This window comes from Marmota marmota, unplaced genomic scaffold (genome assembly GCF_001458135.2).
Source record: "Marmota marmota marmota unplaced genomic scaffold, marMar, whole genome shotgun sequence".
NCBI classification, from domain to species: Eukaryota; Metazoa; Chordata; class Mammalia; order Rodentia; family Sciuridae; genus Marmota; species Marmota marmota.
In genome coordinates this window covers 47,112,416-47,132,453 of record NW_026000016.1, presented here as the reverse complement: position 1 = coordinate 47,132,453, position 20,038 = coordinate 47,112,416, and the positions used below count along the sequence as shown (strand labels likewise).

The window sequence follows — 20,038 nt, the reverse complement described above, 5'->3', positions numbered from 1 at the left end:
GTGGTACAATTTTTCCAAAAGGAGCCGTCAATTGGCTTGGTGTATCTTCCTCCCTTCTGCTTGTCATGATTGTCCAGCTAAAATTTGGGGGGCCAACAGAGGTGAGGCAAAGAACCTCACCCCCCGCTGGTACAAAGACCTCTCCACAGGTGTGGCTGTATACTGGACCGGTAGTGACGGGTAAGATCCAATTGCAATGGTACCAACCTAAGGACCATATGTACTATTGGACAACCTAAGGCAGGCACGGTCCCTAAGCCACATGCTTGTTGTTTAAACAGAGAGGGGGAGATGTTGAGAGCCACAGCCGAAGGGGCCCCAGCAAACTTCCAGCTACCAGCAAACTTCCAGCTGCCGGCTGATGATTGGCTCACAGCGGCCCCAGCAACATCTAGCTGATTGGCTCCTCTGCGGTGATGCTCATTGGGCTGTTTCCCTGCCCTTTCAGACCAGGGAGCTGCTCATTGGGGGACTTTTTTGGCTCCGCCCACGTGACCCAGCCAATCGGCCTCAAGAGCAGGAGGATTGTGGGAGGTGGAGAGAAGCTTGGGTGGGAGAGAGAGGCTTGTGGAAAGCCGGTGGTGGCAGTTGAGGCTCTGAGGGTTTTTCCTGAGAGGCTGTTTTGTTTGGCGTGTGTGGTTCTAAAAATAAAGTTAGTTTCTTTTGACAAGTGGCTCCTGATTGTGCCCAGCCAGACTGCGTTATCAGCACCAAGGGCACTTTGCTCTTTTGTCTTCCCCATTCATCTACCATCTGGCTGATGATGTCACTTCCCCAAGTCATACAAAAATCTTTTTGAGCCAGGTGACACATGTCTATAATCCTAGCACTTGGAAGACTAAGGCAGGAGGATGGAAAGTTCAAGGCCAGCCTAGGTAACTTAGTAAAACCCTGTCTCACATGAAATATAAAAATAAAACAAAAATCTGCACCATGTAGAGCCAGAGGAATGAGAAGTTGTGCTTCATTTTGTACACTGTATCAAAATGCATGCTACCATCACATAAAACTAATTAGAACAATTTTTTTTAGTTTTTTTAGAACAAATTTTAAAAATTAAAAAAATTAGAATAAAAAATAAAAATCTTTCTGACCCCTTCATCAAGAACTAAGAATTTCTTGATGAAGCTATTGGCCTTGCCTCTACTATTTAACACGACAATGGAGATGGCCCCTTCCGAGCTGTTGGAGCTGGCTGCCCACCTCCACCTCTTACCCGCCCTCCAAGATATTCTCATGGTGAGACTTTCTCACATCTTAAAACTAGTGCTAACATATGTGCCCAAAGTGTCGTGGACAGAGTGGTCCACAGAATGCCATCTCTACAGTCACGCCCAGGTGAGTTGCTATTAAGAGGTTTGGCACCTTTAGGACAAGCAGGGAAGAGTTCAAGGAGATGGCTACCATGCAGAGGGCATGAAGGTAGACGACTGCCACACTGCCAACTTCTTAGTGATAAGCTTTAAAGAAAGGGAAGAAAATCAAAGAAGACAGTTATGTTCCTCCTCCCCCATCTCTTCCATTCTACATTCACTTACTTGGCGCTCACTTCCCCCAGCACTAATGGTCCCTTAAAACAGTGGTCTCTGAATGGGGGCACACATGCATCTGTTGGAGTATGAGGGAAATATCAGAGCTTTTCAGAGTCAGAAGTACTACTAGTAATACAGACATATTGTAGGTGAATGTTTATTGGGGGGATGTGTCTGATTTTTTTCCCTGTTATGCTGACAACATTATTAGAAACTTCAGGAGTGGGATGGGATGTAGTTCAGTGGTAGAGCACTTGCCTAACACACAGGAGGTTCTACATTCCACTCCTAGTGCCAGCAAAAGAAGAAAAACAAAGGAAGAAAAAGAAATTTCAGTCTGCCATGCTGAAGAAGAACCCAGTTGAATATGTCCCAGGTAGTGGCAGCACAGACAGTTCTTAGTAAAACATGCCACAGCCCTCAAAAGGCATAGTAATAGGAACACAGTAAAGTCCCAGAGATCTTAAGGTGGAAGGAGATATTTTAGTTATTCTAAACCTGAAGTAAACGAACAAAAATCGTAATTTGGGCTGTCTTAAAACAGATTCTCTCCTCTTCTGCCATCTACTCCCCAAAGAATCTCAGGTCCCCAAAGTATACCAGCAGATACTCAGTAATTATGAAAGGCAACGATGCATCATGAGCCAGGAACATTCAGGAACTGGTACAATTACCATAGAGCATGGCTGGAGTTTCCCTAGGAAACTCCTAGATGATACAGGGGTTTTATCTCTAGCTTCTAAAGCCCTTTCCTCTCTGCAAAGTCCCTTTGGTGTAGGTTTTCATACTGTGTTCCCATAACACCCTATTCTTCCCCAACGTAGCACTATGCTGATATTTCTGGAATTGCTCTCATTTGTGTGCAATTTCTCTAAGCTCTGTGGAAGGAGGGACTATACTTGTCACGTTCACCATTGTGCCCCAGCACCAAGTGGGCATTAAATACTTGTTGTACGGTCTTGAAAGGGGATCAGAGGACTGTTATCACACTTTAGAGAACAGACGTTAGAAGGGTATGAAGGGAATGCAAAATAGAAAGTCCTACCAATATTCTTTTGTTTCGTCTTATATTTTTTTGGAACTGGGGATCGAACCCTGAGGATATGAGGCAAATGCTTTGCCCTTGAGCTACATCCCACCCCCCTACCAATATTCTACATCCAAATTCAACAGAAATTGAATCGTCTTTAGCCTTATGAAAGAAGCCCCACCGTTAGTGATCTACTCTATTTACTACTTATTCAAGACTGCCCTTCTCTGCTCTTTCTGTTCTAGGCCCAGACCCTCCCCATAACTGCTGGTCTTGCTCCTCTTCAGAAAATATCATTCTTCCTCCTAAATCAGGTAGCAAAGCTGAGGACCAACATGGTAAAGTTCAAGGGGAAGAAAGAACATGTCCCTGGGGACCATGCAGAAGATAAGCGCCTATCTTCTGGCCTAAGTCAACTGAACTACTCAGATATTTGGGGCTTGGAGAGGCTGGGGTGGCAAAAGGGCGGGGAAGGATGAAGAGACAATAACAGGAAGGGGATGAACATTTGACTCTGTAAAGAAACAAGCAAACAGGTTTCTTAAAAAAAAAAAAAAAAAAAATATATATATATATATATATATATATATATATAGAGAGAGAGAGAGAGAGAGAGAGAGAGAGAGAGAGAAAGAGAGTTATATATGGACACAATATCTTTATTTTGTTTTATTTATTTTTATGTGGTGCTGAGGATTGAACGCAGTGCCTCACATGTAGGAGGCAAGCACTCTGCCACTGAACAGTATTCTATTGGTGCAAAATGCTCAGATATTTCCTTCTGATAAACCAAAGACAGCATAGGTTACTTAGGAGTTGAAGCCTAGGCCTATATCTTAGCTTTTATTTATACATATCCACAAAGACTGAAATCTCAGTTGGGATCAGTCGGGCACACTAGTAATCCCACTCAGGAGGATGAGATAGGAGGCTTGCAAGATCAAGGCCAGCCTTGGCAACTTAGCTATACCCGCCACAACTTAGTGAGACCCTGTCTCAAAATAAAAAATAAAAAAGGCCTGGGGATGTAGCTCAGTGGTAAAGCACCCCTGGGTTTAGGTCCCCAGTACCAACAACAACAACAATAAAAGACTGAAATCTTTAGTCACTTAGATTTAGGCTTATGTCTTCTGTCAAGTCTCCTCTACCTCTTCTTGCTTCCCTAAAATTTCTTCTTTCTGCTCACACTTTCAGCCTTGCTTCTGGTTACTGTTGAAGGCTGAGATGCCTGAGCACCTCCATGTCTTCCTGAGTCTACTCAACTCTAGGCCACTGGGGCAATGCCTACTCCAACTAGCCCATGCATAGTACTAACATGAGCATCTGGTCACCATTGCACACTTTACCAATCATTAAAATGCAAAACAAAATTTAAAATTTTGCATGCTTCTGAGAGTCTCTGTGTTGCTGCTTTAGCATGAGAGGGCAGAACATTAATAGACTATGAGCCAGAGAATGTAAACCGTTCCATCACCTGGCAGTAAGAACTTTAGCCAGGAGAGAGAATATTAAAATTAAGTCCCACGTGCCTTTAGAATTGTGTAAATATAGCCTAATAAAACTATGTTAGTGTAAGAAATGTTAGAAATTTCAAGTTTTATAGGGCCTCTTAGTAGCTATAGTAAAAAAAAAAATTTACAAAAAAATAACTGTCAGTCTATATTAAATATGCAATCATTCCAAAAAAATAAAAATAAAAGGGCCATACTCTATGAACCAATCCGCCTCAGCCTCCGGAGCTGCTGGGATTGCAGGTATGTGCCTCGCACTCAGGCTCCACCGCCTCTTTTTTTTTTTTTTTTTTTTGAGATGGGGGTCTCACTATATGTTGCCTAGACTGGATTTGAACTTGTGAATTTGAAATTATCTTCCTGCCCCTGCATTCTGAGTAGCTAGAACCACATGTATTCATCCTAGCCCCCAGCTCCAATCATTCCAGATTTACTTTACATTGGTTTCCAACCAGAATTCAAGCACAGGTAATCTCTTTTTTCCTATTACTAGTCTATAGGATCTCCCACAGGTAACAAAATTATGCTAGGCTGTCAGGCACCTGAGTGTGGTCTTCTGTGAATAAGCTGGCTTTTAATAGCATCAGATGAAGGGGGACGCATACCCAGATACTGATATTCTTTTCTCTGCCTGCTCAACTAAATAGCTCAATATCACTCTTGCCTGGGTAGAGTTTCCTGTGCCTTAGCTGTTCTGTGTCCTTTGTTCCTAATCCTTTGTCTCCCATCCCAGGGGGTCACTGTTGAAATTAGGGGCTAAAAAATTACTAATGGAAAGGTTGTTCCCAATACCCTGCCTTCTTAGCTGTAGAATAAACCCTATGGTAAATCTTACATGAAAACAAATCAGGACACATATTTGTGATCTAAGGAAGCAGGAGCAAGGAAGTGGACAACTGTGTCAGTGGTAGGAGACCTGAGAAGTTGGCACCACTAGAGTCTATAGCAAGAGAGGCACCAGCCACCAGAAGGGGTGGCTTTTAGCTATAGGACTGAAATGGGAACTGGTGAGGAATCCAAAAGCATTAACTATGTTTATAACATTTGATATCCAATGCTGTGAGAAAAGTACAACATATGTTGGCCTTTGGGATGGAAGCTTTCTGAGAACCGGATAGTAAATAGTTGCAGCTCTAGGAAAGTATTTGGAAAAGTGGAAAATTGGAGAAAAGTCTGGTTATTTGCTTATTTGGACCCTAAGTTCCATTTTGTAAGAGAAACAACTGACCAGAACAGCCTACGAAAGGGGAAAAGAAAGATCCTGCTTAAATTCTGATGGGTGTTTGTAAAAACACTGCCTAATCTCAGTGAGAACATAATTAGGTACAGACTTTCATTAAGGTCAATACTGTAGCAAAAGTTACCAAATAAAGAAATTCAGCTGATAAGAGCCCGGCAGTGCCCAAAGGGCAGTCATTAGATACCAGCAAAAAGGCGGAGACTGAGCCACATGAAAGCCAGGTGTCTTTCTGTGATCCTAAAGTGAGTGGAGGAAATAGAAAGAAGTTGCAGTTACACATGTAGTAACCTCATCAGCTATGATAATTGCACTTCAGAGGTACTCATATTCTAGCAAATACCTCCAGACACATGGCTCTGTTTTAATCTGAGACAACTAATTTATTGAACACCTATTATAAATTTGGACTTATACATACATTATATTATTTAATCCCCAAAACTCGGTGGGCTAGGTATTATCTGTTTGATTCAGGGAGGCTAAGTAAACTGTTCTGTGCTATTCAAATGGTAGAACTAATACTTGAACTCAAAGCTTATGAGATAGGAAACGGAATTCTAAAAGTAAGAGAACACGCAGGGAAGCACTCTTAGTTTACAAAGAAAACAAGAGATGGGCAATATGCACATATCTATGTAAAAATCTCTGCCTCTTTTTTATCACAAAGTCTAGAGTCACAATGGGGGTGTAGCTCAGTGGTACAGCACTTGCTTAGTATGCACAAGGAGACTCTGGAGTCCATTCCCAGACTGAGCTTGCATGCACGCATGCGTGCACCCACCCACGCACCCACTCCCCCACACACAGAGTCTAGAGTCCAAGTGACTAACTTACAATACAATGATGGCTAGGAGTCAAAACCTCTTCTTCGAATTCACCAGAAATACGATGTGACCTCTGAGGAGAGCTCAGAAATAGGAGACCACAAGAGGCTGAAGGCCTCTAAAGGGTAGGATCTTTGCTCCAGCTCATGTTCCTCAATCATGGACTGCCTGACACACAGGGCCCACAAAGAATTTGCTACAAAGATGCTGCAACCCAGCCAAAGTGAGAAAGCAAGTTCCCTTTTGTTCTTTACATTTTGATGAGGCAAAATTTCATAACACCATGGTGCACTAGGCACTTGGGCAGAGCTAGGCATGCATGAAGCTACATTTTTTTCATTCTCTTTTAAGAATAAAGAAGAATTATATTATTAGTGTATCAAGCAGGGTTGGAAAAAATCATTTATAATTCCCTGACAGAAAAGAGTGGGTGATTCAAAAATATGGATACCTTTAATATGCCATCCCATTTCTGTGTACAACAAAGTGCCCAATGTGTAGATGGACTATTCGCTTTTTTGTGCCCTTTCCCCATTACACTTGAAGATCAGTGGAGGAAGGATTATCTTGGAACTCTTTCAAAATCAGACTGATATAGAATAAAGGACTAGATAATTATTAGCTGAAAAAAGCATTTATACCATAAACATTTATAAGATAAATATCCTCCTTTCTGTATACTGATATAGAAAAATGAGGAAAAAATGTTTTCAGAGAATGCCACAGTCCCTAAATATCATTTTTTGGGAAAAAAATAATGGCTCTTCATGGCCTCACCTCCTTTTAGAGCTTCAGATGCCACACTTTTCCCACAGACAAAAATATACCAATGGGGTCTCCAGAAATGTACCTTCTCTAGAAGCTGGAAAACAATTTTGTGAGACATTAGCTACTTTCTCCAATTCCACCACCCCTGAAATGGCCTTTACCTTCCACAGGGGAGGTTTTCAGTCTATTGCAGATATTCTGTACACCTCCATAGTGGACATTGATCTCGTTCAGTCCATCAGTCGAACGCAGCTCCATGAGCTTCCTCAATTCCATTAATGTGCAGCCAAAGTCCCCTTCATGACTTTCGGCTATTGAGTTGGACGGCAAATTATGTTCTAATGGGTTCGTCATTTTGCTTGCGGTTACCAGCCCTTCAACCAGAGAAGATGAGGAGTTTCCCTTCAACCAATCAGTGCTTCCTGCCTTCTTGTCCCCACTTCTTCCTGCTTCTTGCTTCTCTGGGGGCCCAGTGAGAACAGAGATTGACTATATCTTGTGCAGTAAGCTTCAGGGTAGCAACCCCAAACCTAGATCCTTTCTTTTGTATGAAGCCTGGCAGTGAAAGGAGGAAGAGGATGGGGGAACTGAGTAGAAGGCGGACCTTGTGTCACGATGATTGGTGTCCCCTGGGTGGTGATGGAAGTGGTTGTCCAGAGTAGGTAGGTTCCTAGTTTAGACTGACTTGCCCAGATGAAGGTGTAAACAGGATATACGTGTTACCATGGAGGCAACCTTAGCAACAACCAGCAACTGCGATGGTAGAGTGTCAGCAGGAAGAGGAAGAGGAGGGCTCCCTGGATACCGATGACAGCTGGATCTCTGGAATAGAGGCAAGATAGACAAAAAAGAAACAATTAGAACAGCCAAGAGGATCCAGTATCTGCGAGGGCAGACTGTACCCACTCTAGCACAGGGTTTAGGTGACAGTGAAGGTCTGAGCTGAACTGATAGCTGAGGCCTGAACAGACAGAACTGCTTCAGGGGAGGCCCTGTTTCTTGGAAGGGCCCAGCAGCTTGTAAGCTTGTAGAGAAGTTATGTCAGATACACCCCAGCCTGTAGGTCTCAGTCCCCTAAGCCAAGCCATACAAACCCTACAAGTTTAAAGACTTGGAAATAAAAGGTTATGACCTCTAATGACTCTAATGCTTTCCCTATTTGAGGGACCCACTACAGGATTCTTTAGAAACTTAAGAGGTGAGAAGAGGTCAGAAAAAGGAGATCAGGCCCAAGTGGTCTGGAGGGTGGCTTGCCGGTCTGCTACCCTCTGCCACACCCCATGCCCTTCCCCACTCCCAAGGCAGACATTTGCCAACCAGGAAGACAACTTGATAGAAGATACCCAAATCCTTTAAGAAATCTTTCAATACTCAGTCTTCAGCTTTATGGAAATTAGGCAGCCGATGGCAGTTATTAATAAGTCAGGCAGCAAGTTTGGTTCTTGGGGCTAAGCCTCATCTCTCCTCCAAGAGGCTTTTGTGGGGAAGGAGAGAGTAACACTGGCAGTTTTCAATACAGGGTGGATTTTTTTTTTTTTTTAATAAAGGGGACAGAAGAACCTCTGAGAAGGAAAGATAGTAAGTTTGAAGGCTGTGAATGTAGGGTTTTTCCAGTGTGGGAGGGATAAGACAGCTATCAGCTCTGCTAGAGCATGGGGCCCCAGCAAGGTCACTGGGAGGGACAAGCTCACCCTCATGTGACAGAGCACCAGAGGGCCTCAAGTCAGCACAGTAAATATATCTGAGGAAGGCGGCATTTCCCCACCAAGAAGACAAGTGTTACCCCTCACCCAACTGATTAAGGTGTGGGGAGAAAGTATGTGCAAGTGAGGGTACTGAAGGCTGAAGGTAGGAAGAAGTTTGACCTGAGCCCTGTGCTCAGCTTCAGGCAGGGGCTGGCTCCGTGCCATGCTGAAGCCATTGCCTCACATAGCCATTCAAACATGGAGGCTCTCAGGGTCTCTTCCTGAATGCAGCACCGGAATACGTGAAGCCTGGTCCTGATTTAAAAGTCTCCACCGACTCGAATTTAGTTGCCAAGAGGTAGTGAGGATTTCTGTTCAGCCTATCTTATAAACAGATGACATCCTCATACTACAAGTTGAAAGAAGAAGCATAAGAACCATCTGATAAGCATTTGATTCTTTTATAAATTACTTTCTTCAAAATCACATGTGGCAGGGCTGCAGTTGTGGCTCAGTGGTAGAGCATTTGCCTGGCATGTGTGATGCCCTGGGTTCCCTCCTTAGCATTGCATATAAATAAATAAATGAAATAAAAGATCCATTTACAACTAAAAAATATTTTTTTAAAAAAATCACAAGTGGCCAAAATCCCTGTTGATTCCAACCAATGCTGTTCCCCACAGGTTCCTCTGGGATGGAGGTTATTGCCCCCACCCCTGCAAGATGCCCCTGTAACCCCTCCTAGCATAGATTTTAAGACTGCTCTGCCTTACAAAGAGTTAAGCAAGCAGTTGTCTGTTTGTTTTAATATCACACTCTCTTTTCTTTTTAAATGTCATCAGGGCATCCTGGGGAACAAGGTCTGAAAAAATCTGAGGCAGCAGGTCATCTACCCTTTATTCAGGCTGAATCAGGCAGACAGTACTCCCTCCTCATCCAAAGCCTAGTGGAAAGAAGGGTGAATACAGTATAGTAAGTCACTTTGAGAGAGACTGGGTGGGGAGAGGCCACATTCACATACCTTTAATGCAGTATGCTGTTATAATTGTTCTATTTTATTATTGTTGTTAATTTTTTATTGTGTCTAATTTATAAAGATATGTATGTTTATGAAAAAAAACCATGTTATATATAGGGTCCTGTACTCTCTGAAGTTTCAGGCCTCCATTGAGTATCTGAGAATATAGTCCCTGCCAATAAGTGAGGACGGTTGTACTACAGGGTTTTCTCTTCCTATTTAGCTTCTCCTCCAAGGCTGGAAGGAGTGGGAGGGGCTTGTGCAGCCAGAAACCCATCTTGATCCTTAACCAGAACTCCTTAACCTTTCCAGAGGAAGTCGGGTACAATGCTGATAGAAGAACTGGGAAACAGAAGATTTTTACCTCCACGTGCTACTGCGTTTGCTTCATGAAGACAGACACTTCTACCTGTCTTATTCACTGCATTGTCCCTAGTTCCTGGGAGAGAACCCGCACAGAGTGGGCATTCAGTTCACATTTTGTTGCTGTTGCTGGATGACCAGTAGCAGATTCAGAACTAGATTTACCATCTTCTCCTCAGTCATCCTCTGGGCAAATCACTTAGCCTTCTTAAGACTAGTTCCTCCTATTTTTAATTGAAAGGAGAATCAGTCCTACCTCTTCACATCATCTTAAAAAAGTAATAAATGGGATTATTGATCAAAAATTAGTGCTTCAAAATCTTGGAAAGACGCCCAGTGTCCAGTATAGGGCACTCAAGCGATGGGAGAAAGTTTAATTTGACGCGAATGAACTTCTGTTATATTAGAAAGCAGAAGGGCAATAAGATCCATGTGGCCTGTCATCTGTTCTTGCCAGGAACCCCCCTCCCACACTCAAAAGAATGGAAAATTCCAAGGCAGACTCTTTAACAATAGCCATTAGCTGGGTTATAACCATTAGCACATGTGTCCTGAGTCTCTGGAAAACAAGAAGGGTGAATTCCTTACTTTGAACCTCTCCTCAGGATACCAAAGGGGAGAGATTTTTCTACTCACACAGGCCACCAATGGAAAAGGGCACATAAGTTTAGAATACACCAGGCTAAAGAACACATGTGAGGTAGGCACAGTGGTGCCTGCCTGTAATCCCACGGACTCTGAAGGCTTAGGCAGGAGGACCGTAAGTTGGAGGCCAGCCCAGGCAAGTTAGCAAGACCCTGTCTCAAAATAAAAAATAAAAAGCTCACTGGTAGAGTGCCCCTGAGTTCAAGTCCCAGTATCAAAAACCAAACCAAAACAAAACAAAACTGTGGAAAATAACGAGGTTTGTATGCTCCAGGTTGATCTAGAGACACAAACAGTAGATCAAATATCCAGATGTGGGCACAAAGTGTGTGGTTGGGCCCCCAGGTTTGAGGTGGGAGCTCTATAGAAGTTCTGTTGTAATTAGGCAACACGTCAGGGTGGCCATGCTTCTCTGTGAGCTCTCTAGAAAATGAGCTCTTTGCAACTGCTGAGCTTGCCTGGCCCCTAACCTTATTAGGCAACTGCCAAAGAATAATCTGGCAGTGCTCACGCCACTTTAGCCTGGGAGTCACTACCTCTGGTCAGGTCAGGATTAGTCATTTGCCTTGGGGGCATTTTGGGTAAGGTATGTCCTCATTCCCCAATTCTGGCATTTTGCAAACCTAGGGGCTGACAGGATACTCTCTCCTATGCGAACTCTCTCAGGCCCTTTAAAATGCAGGCATCTCTAGGGACAGGGAATACTAGTTCCATCTTCAGGAAAGATTCACCTTTTCTTTAACTCTGTCCCTTTCAGAGTTCACTATATCATATCCCAAGGAACAGGGCAAAAAAAGGCCCCCTCTGGCCTCCATACCCACAGAGCTTCACAGGACCTCACACTTCCTGACAAGCCAACCTGCAGAGGCTCACTAGCAAGTTCTGGAAACAAGGAGCTGCCAGAGACAGCAATCTGCTTCCCTAAAGCCCCCAACCATCCACAACAGTCAGATACTCTAATTTCCTCCAATTTGGTCCAGAGAATCCTTCAGTCTTAGAAGCTTTCCCAGGGTGCTAAAGAAGAGATACATTCCCCGCCTATGAGGGGAAGGAGGTAGCCCTGTGTGGGTTAGAGAGTACACTGTGTGGGAAGATAGAAGGAGCCCACCCCTGAGCCTCCCTCCCAGAAGGGAGGTGAATCTGGTGGGAGAGAGAAGCGGTGGGCCAGGCCTTCAGGCTGGTGCAGTGCAGACAGAACTGGCCTCCAGTTGACTCTGGCCTCCGGCTGTGAGGGAGGGGCCGGCGCTGCTCAGTGGGGCAGACTGGTGTGCCCGGCCCTGCCCTGCCCGTCCTCTTCTCTGGACCCAGAGCCTCTGCTCAGGGAGAGTTGGTAGCATTTGGAGCACACCTGGCAGAGTGTCAGCATCTGCCAGGCAGGACATGAGGAGTGAAGGAGGGAGGCCCTGAGGGGAGGAAGCAGGCTGGTCCCACCTGAGGACCTCATCCACGGAAGCTGCTCTGGGGCAGCGTCTGCAGTCTTCCTGTCCCAGGGTCTCCCTCATCCCAGGGGAGGTAGGAACAGGGTGGTGGTGGGGAGAGGTGGGAAGGGAGGGGACAAATATTTCTTGAGCACTTACAATGTGCCAGGTGCCACAGGATACATTGTATGTGAAAATCAGTGAGAAGTTAAATGTGTATTAATATAAGCATTTTAAAAAAATTTTTTTTATTGTAGACGGACATAATATCTTTATTTTTATTTGTGTATTTTTATGTGGTGCTGAGGATTGAACCCAGGGCCTCACGATGCGAGGCAAACGCTCTACCATTAAGCTACAACCCCAGCCCCAATATAAGCATTTTATAGTAATTTTTTATAAGTAACTTATTTTAATTTTTTTTCCTCTTTTAAAAATTGGTACATTACAATTACACATAATGTTGGGAAAAGTGCCTGATATGTAGGGGTTGGTCCATACACAGTAGCTATTATCATTTTACATATACTATGTCACTGAATCCTCACTGATAATCCTATAAAAAGGATGGGCTTTCCTTCATTGCAGGGATATATAGATTCAGAGAGCCAGACTTTGCACCCTGGTCTGAATCCAAAGTCAGCCTGCCTCAAGTACAAGACACATGCTCTAAGAAAATGTTGGAGAAAAAAAAGCTATGCATTTACTTCCTAAACCTTGATGAGAAGACCCATATAACCCATCAGTCCCTTGTTCAGGACCACTAAAAGGCTCTGAAATAGATTAGGAAACACCTACCTCTTATGGGCAGGTATACAGATAGACACACAGCTTATCAGGGACAGACACACTCCCAGATACTCCTCCCTCATCCTTTGCTCACCAGGACCCTGAACCAGAATGCACTGGGATCTAGACTGGCACAGCTCCAAGGATACATGATTCCCACCTGGGAAGAACCCAGGGGTGGGGCTGGGGACTTCCTCCATATTATCATGTTACGTTCTTTTTTTATTAATATTTATTTTTTAGTTTTGTTGGACACAATTCCTTTATTTCACTTATTATTTTTATGTGGTTATGAGGATCAAACCAGGGTCCCTCACGTTCTAGGTGAGTGCTCTACCACTGAGCCACAACCCAGCCCTCATGTCACGCTCCTGATCCTGTGATTCCTTATGATCTGGGAGAGGCACAGAGAGATCCAGCTCAGGGATAATTCCTGAGCATCACCTGGAGTTTTTTAAACTTTTATCCTTCTCTCAGGCTCTCCTCTGCTTCCAAAAGGGAGGTTCCCTGCCAGGAAAACTGGTGAGATGGCAGCAGCCTAAACACCCCAGGCCAGCCCTTTCCTCTGAAGCTAGGAAGCCCACCCAGAGGCTGTTCCGTGCCCCTCCTCATTACAGGCCCTTTATTTCCATGACTCGGATTCCAGCCCACCCTGGTCAGTGCCTGTCACACAGGTCTGGCTGCCACCCTCACTATGGCCCTCACCTCTTTCTTCCCTGCCTGTGCCCGCCCTGCCCTAATTTCTGCTCTAATGCCTGTTGCTTTGCAGAACTGACCAGACAGAACACATGCCCTCCTTTGGAGGCATGGGAAGAAGGTCAGAAGCAGAGTGTGCTGGCTCATGATCAGGTGGTGGGTGGCACAACTTATCATCAGCATCCAAAAGCCACACCCATGCCAGGAAGCCAAGTGAGGGCTGAGGCCCCAGGACCAGGCCTCTGCACTGACCACAGGATGGCACTCTGTGGCCTGGCCCAGGAACTTGATGTCAACACCCAGCTAGCCCCTAGAACCAAGCCTTCTGGTGGATGCTCCCTTCCCTAGATCACTGCTTCCCGGTTAGGAGGCGTGTGCACTAGGCTGCCCTACACCGTCTTCCTCTCCCCAAGTCTACTCTGAAAGCATCTTCTTCAATTGCTGTAGACATGCAGCCCTAGAATCAAAGTAACTGTTGGGAGAAAATGAGTCAATATTTGACCCCCAAGATCTCAGGAATCCAGAATCCATCCCGCCTTCCCAGAGAACCCACATATTTCTTAGTTAAACTCAGTTTATTCATCCGTGGATCCGGTCATCTACTGCTAGGTGCATCTCCCAAAGGAATTCTCCTCTAGGCCGTGAAGGCAGCCTGTGTAAGGATGTTCACTGATTCATTATCTGTGAAGGCAGACTTGGAAGCAACTTGAGATCCATTCTCCCAGTGATGGACAGGTAAGACATACTAGGTAATATGGAGCATTATCCAACAAGTAGGAACACAGATTAGATGTACACATGAAAATACTGCTGATCTTAAAAACACAGTGATTAGTGGAAGGAAAAAGATTTCACAGTTTTACAAAAATTTAAAATACCTGCATCTAAAGCAGTACTATACATTTTAAGGGTCGAATTTAAACAAAAAGAAAGTTTGCACATTAGAATGCTGCTCTTCATGGGCAGAGAAGAAATAGAAATAGGATATGGGAAAAGAGTGAGCAAGAGAGGGGTCACACCTAGATGGACCTCTGAAAATAGTGGGCCACAACTGACTCAGGCCTTTGCACTTGAGGTCCAAAATTATAAAAATAAAACACACCACGATGCTAAGGCCTCTCAATCTTGGAGTGGCTGCATTGTCTAGGATATGACAACATTGTCTGTGACAATGTTGGCGAAACTTATTAATTCTGGCCAGATGCAAGGAGAAGATAGTTCATAGACATGACAAGGTTTTCCTAAACATTGATACTGAGAGCTGACCCATAGTTGGTGGTCTGATTCTGATCACATGGCCATCTCATCTCCAGCCCTGGTCAGAGACCCCAGGATGCACCCAGATGAAGACAGGAAGCTCCAGAGTGTAGGCAGGGAAACAGTGTATGGGAGGAAGCAGGAATGTGCCTGAGAGGTCAGTGTCACCCCTAGCTCCATTCTAAAACAGCCATCAATATTATCAAGATGAGAAAGGGAGCCTTAGGTTGTAGTTCAGTGATGGAGCACTTGCCTAGCACATGTGAGGCCTTGGGTTTGATCCCCAGTACTGAGGAAGAAAGAAAAAGAAAAGAAAGAAAAGAAAAAGAAATGGCAGTCGCTTGGGTCCAGAGCCATGGTGAAGATACTGTCTTTCAAATAATCTGGGTCACATTGGCCCAGGTCACTTCTGTGTCCTCCTGTGGCTTAGTGTGTGTGGGTGTGATCACAGCAAGCTCAAGCTCAAAAAAAAGTAGAAGATGAAAGCAACGCTGACCACATCCTTCTGCTGGTTTAAAGAGGACCAAAGTGGGTTTCAAGTGGGGGTGACATTGCCATCCAGAATGTTTAATACAGGGGAGCGGGCAACTGCCCCCACCCCTCCCACTGGATGGTGGGAAATTCCCAGGATCGGCATTTGCCAGAGTATCTGCTTCTCCCCTCTAAGAACCGGGACAGGAAGCCACTAGGCCACAGACAGACACCAGACCCTGGGCAGGGATGCGAGTATTCAGCATGTCTTCTCTCTCGGACAACATCGATTGCCTTTCTTGGGGCTGCTGTGGCTTTTCCACTTTTTGGTTCCAAGGGAACAAAGGGGCTTTTTAGCAGCTGGATTGGATCCGGGGTTATTTTTAGAAACAAATTTCAGCAGAATCATGTCATGCTCATGGAGAGGGAGAGGAGGGTCAATCTCCCTTGGCTCCAGGGAGCAGGACCTGGCTGCTCCCAGACCTCAGGCTCTGGGGGAGTCCCCAAGGGCAAAGGGAAAGCTGCCAGGCCTCAGACTGAGGAGGACACATCTCTCCTACCCAAAGGGCAAGCTGTGGACAGTTCTTCTGTTCCCAGGGGCTTAACAGAAGAGGAAGCAACACAACTTTCCCACTTTCCCGAGCTTGACCCAGCACTCCTCAGGGTATCACACAGTGGCCCTCATGCCTGGCCAACACTCCCTTTAACCCTCACCACTCCATGACAGTCTCAACTCACAGGGCCCAGAGAGCTCCCCCCACTCCTTTGATGATTTCAGTGTTTTCTCAGTCCAGCTATTTCCTGAAAGTCACAGGCAAATGAGCAAGTAAAACGACAGCATTTGTTAAGAAAGAGAGCTTGGGCACTCCCTAATAACCTGTTGTCTCTCTGCCCCACTTCACTCTTCCTTGTCACATGTGACGTAGACTGGATCCTCTAAGCCTGGGCTCAGGGCTTTAGAGGGTGGGCTGATCTGATCACCTTGGAGCATGGACTGGGCCCTGTGCTGGCTTGTGCAGGCTTTGGAGAAGGAGTGGTCTGGTAAAAACCTATTGCTGGCCCCTCTGGTTTCTGGTTGAGGAGGGTTGGGCCAGGGCCTAGTTCCTTACCACGGAGAGCCGATGCCACTGGTCTGGGGCCCACACTTTGAGAACAGAATACTGCAGAGATTCTGAATCATTTCCACCATCTATGAATTTCCAACCTCATAGAATCTCCAAGACCGCCAGGTCACATTGCTCTGAGAATCCAAATTAGGGGTCAGAGCGCTACCCTCACTCCCAGCTGACAGGAGAAGGTGTAGGAAGGCCTTGTCACTTCTGTCCTCTTCTCTTCTCCTGCAGTCCTGGGATGGGACTGACCTCTGTTTCCTAAACCCCAGGGCAGCTTAGACTCAGGAGAACCTTGAGCTTCTCAAGGAAAGCCCACCTCCTTTTAGACCTTGAGAAAACCAACTCTAGAGGATGTCACACAACACGCATGAAAGCAGCGAAGCCCAGGTTTATTCAGAAACTTAAAACAAGGTCCCCTGTGAGGCGCAGAGGGCTGCCAGTTCCCTCTAGGTTCAGGTGGGAGCTCAGTCCATCCTCCTCCTGTTTCCCGTCTCCACAGGATGGGTGGAAACAACACCCAGGTGCAGGCCCAACAAAGAGCCCTGCTCACTTCCCTCCCCAGTGTCCCTGCCCCCGCCACATCTGGACTCCAGGCTGCCACTTCTCTGCCAACCCCAGGGGCCCAGCAGAAAGGCCAGGCCCACCGCCTCCACAACACCTCCCAGGGAGCCTGCCCACTGCTCCCAGGCCAAGCGGCCGCCCGGGCGGCGGGCAGAGCCAGCAGCTGCTGTTTTCCAGGCCGGCTGACAGGCTGCTATAAACACTCGTCTTGGGTTGCTATGGCAAAGTGAGTGTGCAGCCTGGCTACGGTGCAGCTATTTATGTGCCTGTGATGGCAGAGAGGTCTGTTTTTATTATTTCACTTTTAAAGTTTTCCTTTCCCAGCCCCCTAAAACAGCTTTTAAAAAGGAGGGAGGGGGAGCCACCAGGACTTTCTCAGGACTGAAAAGAGTAGCCAGGAAACAGAGCTTATGTCTTGAGCCAGGAAGGGGAAGAAGAGGGGCGCAGGGCGAGCTCCTTCAGAGAAGAGAATGGGTGGCCTCAAACATGGCTGGTGGCGTGGGAACTGAAGCCCTGCCTATGCCCCTGGCTTGTCAAGGAGAAAGGCCCCAACCCAGGTTCTTGTCACCTTTCTCCTACTTCTAGGGACCACAGGGATAATGTCCCCTTTGTCTTCTTCCTCCAGCCAGCAGCATACCTGGGGTCCCTCTGTCCCAGCCAGGGCCCCACCTCAGCATGCAGATACTAAAGACCCCTCCAGGGCTGTGAGAAGAAGCTCAGGCTCCACGCCCTCCACTCCCCACTCCCCTGGGCAGCAGCGTTACCCGCAGAGCCAGGTGCACCTCTGGAGGTTTGCAAGGAACAACCTCTAGGTGCCCCTGAAGGGACACATCCCTCCACTTGCACAGAGAATTTCCACCTCATTCTCATTCCTCAGGGAGCTTTGTGGTGAAGGGATATCCCTGATAACACATTTAAGATGGCAGCCAGGATGGTAAGGATCCCTAGCCAGCACCAAGGAGCGCATTTCAAGGTTCAGATGCTGAAAGATGATTCAAAGCAAGGCTGAATCCTCCTTAGACATGCATGTCTCCATGGCACCAGACATGTGGGAATGGCTTTTGGCAGAGGAGTTAGGGAGTGGTCAGAGATCAGTTGATCTCCATCACTGGATGGGACACTATGGCCCTCGGCCTTGTCCACTCTCCCAACCAAAAACAAAACAACCAGTAAGAAAAACAGTCATAGGCAGCTCAAGAGGGGCAAGGGAATGGAAGTCACTAACATAGGTGTAACATACTCATAACCAAGCTGAAAGTGTATCCTGACTTCGACAAATATGCTGTAGGTTGCTAAGGGCTTCATGGGGTATAAGAGTCACCTTTCCAGAAATAGCTGTTTAAAATTCAAAAGATGCTGCACAATTTAATCATCCCTCTTTCCCTGCATTATACTAGCTCCTTCCTGATTGGTATATATATTTTTTAGGAGAAAGAAACATCCCACTTCTGATGGGCATATTAACCAGATCAAAATAAAGTTAGGGTAGTGTTCAAAAAGAGCAGATCCCACAGAGTGTTCCAATTCCTCCATCTCATAACTGAAGTCCTCCAAGATGCCACCATGGCTTAGAAAGGATACAGAGAACAACCCCGGGGAGGAGAGAGGGCAGAAGAAGGGGAAGGATGCCAATGATTCCAGATGATTCCATGGGGGAAACACCCTTGTGCTGCCCCAGGAGAGGTCAGAGCCCTAACTGACAGCCCCAGTTAGCTGATAAAGTCTTGTTGGAAAAATCAGAACGTGAGGACAGATATCAGTCTTGGCAGCATCTTGAGGTCAAAAGAGCAGAGAAGGCATCATTTCGAAGCCTGTCAAACCAACTGTCATCAGCACCCCAGTTCCTGTAGGGCAGGGGAGGAGAAGGGAGGAGGCAAGTAAAGGATGCAGAGGGGACAGAAGGGAGATTGTCTTGGGCACTCGGGAGAAGGCTGGTAGAAAGACACCAACTACAAACTAATGTTCCAGATAATCAGTGCGTCTCTCCTAGGTCTAAGGGCTTCAACTCCAGCTGAGTTGAGGCTAATACTTGGAAATACATAAAAAAGCCAACAGAGATACAGACACATCTCAGAATCCCAAGGCAGACCAAGCTTCCCAAAATCATGAGCGATGAAGAACATCTATTCAAAAAGAACTCAGATCCATGGTGACGGACACCAAGTCCATTGTTGCAGGAGACAAAAGGCAGGCCCAGGAGGTGACTCAGCCCCAGCTGGTCACTGTTGATGGAAGTCTCTCAGGGGAGAGAGAGTGGAGGGTACTGTGTATTTTTCTTCTGAATGAGCAGACAGGCTGTATCGCCTATGAAACCCAACCTCTGCCCAGGGCCTGGCTTACCATGTGGAATTAATGAATGAACCATCCTCCTCGCTCCAAGGAAAGGAGAAGCATGGAAGTCCCAGAGAGGGACCCAGTCACCAAAGACAATCAGTTATAGTAAGTCCCAGGCACTGCGCCTTCAGCATTTCTCCTCCAAGCCCGCCCTGAGCGAAAGAACTGGATGCCCCTCTGTCTTGTTCTCCAGCACAGAGTCCCAAGGTTTTGGTGTGGGTATGTGGGGGCAGTGGGTGGGGGTGTGAACCGTCACTGCTGGGATCCTTCACTCTCCCAGAGTGAAAGGGAGGGGAAAACAGAACCCATTCCATTCCAAACTCCCCCACAACGATTTTTTTTCTTTGTACCAGGGTTTGAACATGGGGGCACTTAACCACTGAGCCACATCCCCAGCCCTTTTTATGTTTTATTTAGAGACAGGGTCTTGCTGAGTTGCTTAGGGTCTTGCTAAATTGCTGAGGCTGGCTTTGAACTTGCAATTCTCCTGCCTCAGCCTCCTGAGCTGCTGGGATTACAGGTATGCACTACCACACTGGGCCCCAAACAGCATTTTAAACAGCATCCTGAAACCTCCAAGGAAAACCTAGAGAACGGTGGGGTAGTGGTGGTGGGGAGGTCTGTAGGAAGTGGCAAAAAAAGGAGGTTTTCCAGATTACTTTATTTCTGAAGCACGAAGTTGTTGGGAATCATGGGAAAAATACCACCCGTTCTACCTCCACATTTTTCTCTCTATATACCTCATTCTCAAGCCTCTCTTTATTCTTTCATACCTAGGTACACC

At 46.1% G+C, this 20,038-nt stretch overlaps 1 protein-coding gene across 6 annotated transcripts in view; it reads right to left on the bottom strand.

Moving 5' to 3' along the window:
* Window positions 1-20,038, bottom strand: part of Atp2b4 (ATPase plasma membrane Ca2+ transporting 4) — a 96,719-nt gene that overhangs the window by 44,779 nt on the left and 31,902 nt on the right. For all 6 annotated transcript variants that reach the window (XM_048809726.1, XM_015483877.2, XM_048809727.1 and 3 more), the window contains exon 2: window positions 7,067-7,727. In XM_048809726.1, the coding sequence (XP_048665683.1) occupies window positions 7,067-7,259 (193 nt within the window). In that variant the 5' untranslated portion in view covers window positions 7,260-7,727. The remainder of the gene's footprint in view (window positions 1-7,066; window positions 7,728-20,038) is intronic.